Source organism: Plasmodium gaboni, chromosome 2, assembly GCF_001602025.1.
Source record: "Plasmodium gaboni strain SY75 chromosome 2, whole genome shotgun sequence".
Taxonomy (NCBI): domain Eukaryota; phylum Apicomplexa; class Aconoidasida; order Haemosporida; family Plasmodiidae; genus Plasmodium; species Plasmodium gaboni.
The window spans coordinates 236621-241399 of record NC_031482.1 but is presented as its reverse complement, the minus strand read 5'-3'; the positions used below and the strand labels follow the sequence as shown (position 1 = coordinate 241399).

Below are 4779 nucleotides of genomic sequence, written 5' to 3'. Positions count from 1 at the left end.
TGTTTTATTTTTTTATGGTAATAATTTTGAATAGTCTTTAATTCATAAAAGTAGAGACGAATATATATACATATATATATAAACATTTATATATTTTCTTATGATTTTATGAATTCATATTATTTGTTAATATATATCTATACTAATGTGAATAACATAGCACCGTTTCGTTAATACCTACACATTATATGTATATATATTTTTATTTATTTATTTATTTGTTTGTTTATTTTTTGGTTTTATTATTGATTTTTTTGTTGTTGTAACGTGTACAAATAAAAATAAAAGGATTTTTGTTTATATATATGTATATGTGTAAATATGTGTATTGATAACATATGCATGTAATATACTCACGACGAACCCATGTAAAATCCTTTCATACACATATATATATATATATATATATATATATATATTTTTATATATATATATTTTTATATATATATTTTTATATATATATTTTTATATATATCGTTTTATTTTTATTTTTACAAAGGGGTGCTTTGTGTTTTATTACACATAAAGCCCCATAAATTGTCTGAGTTTTTATATTTTATGAAATGTTAATAAAACAAGATCCAAAGGGAGTGGAAAAAAAAGAAGAGAAAGAAATTAAAGGAGTAAAAGAAGAAGGGGAAAAAAAAAAAAAAAAAAAAATAATAAAAATAAAAAAAAGGAAAAATATCGATACATATTTAATAAATTCATGTGATTCCAATAATACTAATTATTCATGTTGTTATTTAAATAAAGAATGTTTTGTAAAAAATATAAGTATATGTAAAAAATGTATATTTAGCTATTTTGAATTTAAAAATGTAACAAAGGTTATATATATGAGACATGGAGCTAGGACTCCTAAAAAAAAAATTAGAAACATCTGGCCATTTAAAGAAGGTAAAGGAGATTTGACTTTTTTAGGTTTTCAACAATCAATAAAAGTTGGTGAATATTTAAGAAAATATTATTACACATTGAATACATTAAATAAAAAATATAACAAAAGAGAAAGGGGACTAACAATTAACAATAAAAAAAAGTGTTATATAAAAAATAATAAATGTGGTATAAAAAAAGGCAAAACATTAAATAACAACAACAATAAAAATAATAATAATAGTAATAATTATTTTGTAAATAAAAAGTATAATGTATCAAATAAGAATAATTATGTAAAAAATATCGCATGTCATAATAAAGCTTATTCTTATTTAAATGATTTATCTGTCTCCTTTAATAAACGTGCAAATAAGAGGAACAGCTTAGATATATTCACTGACCGAACAAATTTTATAAATTATCAAAAATACTTTTTAAAATTCAAGAAGAGTTATAAATATGAAAGAAAAATATTTATTAAAATTAAAAGAAGAAGGAGAAACAATATTTTGAAAATATGGATACGTCAACATTTAATTAGTAGAATGAAAAAAATAAAAAATAAAAACATGAATAATAATAATAATAATAATGATGATGATAATAATAATAATAATGATGGTAGTAATAATAATAATGATGATAATAATAATAATAATGATGCTAATAATAATAATAATAATGATGATAATAATAATAATAATGATGATAATAATAATTATTATTATTATAAGGAAGGACCAGCATTTAATAATAAACCATTCAACTATGCAGATATGTTAGAATATATAAAATATTATTATAAATACATTTTAAAAGATAAAAAAAATATTTACACATTTAATAAAAAAAAAGAATTATTGTTCCCAGTAATGGATATTTTGTATATGTATAAAAAAAATTTTTTGCTTAATAAAATGAAAGAAAACAATATAAAAAAAAAAAAAAAAAAATATGATAATCTTATTATGTTAATAAATAAATATTTATGTATTAAAACAACAAATAGCGAACGTTGTAAATTAACTGCATATGGTATTATTTGTGGTATATTAGGAATAAGTGAATATATTTATTTTTTCTTTTTTATATTGTTTTTTAAAAATAATTATGATAAGACATATGATAATAATATAGATAGTTACACCAAAAGAAAAAAAAAAAAAAAAAAGTGGTTGAATAAGAGGTCCAAATGTTTTTCACATGAGATATTTAAGAGGCATATTATGAGTGATGAAAAAATATGTGATGAAAAAATATGTGATGAAAAAATATGTGATGAAAAAATATGTGATGAAAAAATATGTGATGAAAAAATATGTGGTGAAAAAATATGTGGTGAAATAATAAGTGGTGAAATAATAAGTGGTGAAATAATAAGTGGTGAAATAATAAGTGGTGAAAAAATATGTGATGATAATAATTCCATGTACTTATTTAAAAGTAATAAACCATTTTGTATACAAAGTAAGATTAATTTTTGTGATGAGTTATATTTATATTTTAATAAGATTTTAAAAAAATTACAAAGTCTTGATGATATGTATATAAATGGTTATGAATTAAAAATGTTTTGTAAGGATAATGATGTGTTGAATAATTTTGATAATAAATGTTTAGATAAAAATGAATATAATATATCATATCCCAGTTATAATAAATATTGGAATGATTTTATAAGTCATTATGTGTTAAAAAAAATGGAAAATAGTTATATTGCTAATAATAATTTAATGTATAATATAAATGTTTTCTTTGATTTAATAATAAAGGAGAAAGGAAATTTTCAATTTTTTTATAAAAATATAAAACAAAATAAACAAAAAAGTGAAAAAGGATTAGAAGAATGGAATGTATTTAATATCTTTCAAATATATATGAAATATATGTTCAATGAATTTATAAAACTTTTCAAATTTTTAAATAAAAATATTAAAAATGTTGAAAATATTGATAATACATTTGAGAATATAATTAATGTATATAAAAAATATTATATAAATACTAGTGTAAATGAAAAGGATTGTTTGGAAAAAAAACAAATACATTCAAAAGAATATATGATGAAAAAAGTAGATGCAAAGAATAAATCGATGGAATATCATAATGTGAGTGAAATATTAGACGACTGTAACGTTAATAGGGACAATAATAAAAAGGAAATAAATAAAAATTGTAATAATATGATAGATAATAATAATAATAATAATATATATAATAATAATATATATAATAATAACAATATTTATAATATCAAAGTAAAATTGTCGAATAGTCATATTTTTAAATATAATTATATATTGAATCTTTTAAATTATATAGATACATATGTGCAAATTTTTTTTTATTATTTAAAAAATATGTATATCCTTTTCTCAGTTGTCAAAGTAGCAGAAAGAAATTCTCTTATGCTTAAAACACTTAAGACCAAAAATCATTATATTAAAAAGTTAAGAAATCATATCATTGATAATTCAGATTTTTATAAAATATTAAATGATTTTTATAAAGATGAAATATTTATTGTTTATGATATAACTAAGTGGACAGAAAATTGTATCAATACTACAGATATATTATTTAATGATCTAAAAAATAATAATAATAAGATATGTGATTTAGAAAATATGGATATACCTATAACAAATGATAAAGAAGAATATCATGTTAATAATAGTATTATAAGTGTATTGAAAAAACATAATTCTTCAGTTTATAAATTAAAAAAAAAATTAAAAAATTCTATAATTCTAAAAGATCTAAAAAAATTAAATTGTAATTTTAGTAGTAAAAATTATATACATAATACAAATTGTGATCAACATAATAAAATATATCAAGATAAAATTAAAAATTGGATATATCATCCTTTTCATAATAAAAAAAAAAATGTTAAAATTATTAAAAAGTTTATAAGTGCTTATGATGCTTATATATATCATGATGTTAATTTAAATCTAAATTTTAATCGATCATATGAAAAATTATCTTTACATCGTGCTTCCAATAATGACTTAATAAAAAAGGAGTATGTGGAAAATAATTATATTACTAATGGTCATATGAAAAAATATGAAGAAAATAATATAAATATTTCAAGTGAACATTGTTCATGTCATCATAAAACAACTTTTTCTAATGCACTTCAACAAAATGATAAAGAGGGAAATAAACAAGATAAAATAAAAACAAATATTCATAAAAAAGAGAAAGTAAAACATAATACATATTGCACATCACATGGGTTATTACAACCATATTTAATAGAAAGAAATAAAAGTTTAGAAAATAAAACAGAGGAACAGAATGGTATGAACATGTATGATAATTCAAAGGGTTATATAAAAAAGAAAAATAAAAATAAACAAAACAAAAAGGAATTAAATGACCAAAAAGGGGACCAAATGAATAACCAAATATATGACCAAATGAATAACCAAATATATGACCAACTAAATTCCAAAGTAAAAACATTTTATAAAAATATATACGATTGTTACAAATTAATGTGCAAAATTGAATATAGTAATAAATATCTTTCCTGGTTATGTAGTGGTATGTCATTAATAGATGTTGTTATTAACTTTATAATAAATGTTAGATTATATGAAAAATATAATAAAGAAAATAAAACAAATAAATGTTTTATTCCAAGAATTATTTTATATATAACACATCAGTCTTCAATATTATCATTTCAATCATGTGTAGGTATACGAAAAAAAGATATGAAAATACCTCCTTTCGCTAGCTTTATATCTTTAGAATTAATTCATATTAAAAAAAAAAAAATTAAAAATTTAAGTAACAAATTATTTAATGTTTTCAATAATGAAAAATCTTATTGTAATAAATATATTATGAAGGAAGAGAAAATAAAACACACATCACCACGCA

The 4779-nt window shown here is 18.5% G+C and overlaps 1 protein-coding gene across 1 annotated transcript in view; it reads left to right on the top strand.

Moving 5' to 3' along the window:
* Positions 1-563: 563 nt before the first annotated feature.
* Positions 564-4779, top strand: part of PGSY75_0208400 (hypothetical protein) — a gene marked incomplete at both ends in the record, with an annotated part of 5859 nt that continues 1643 nt past the window's right edge. The window contains one exon of the mRNA XM_018783750.1: positions 564-4779. This exon is cut by the window's right edge and continues 1643 nt beyond it. Coding sequence (XP_018643740.1) covers positions 564-4779 — 4216 coding nt within the window.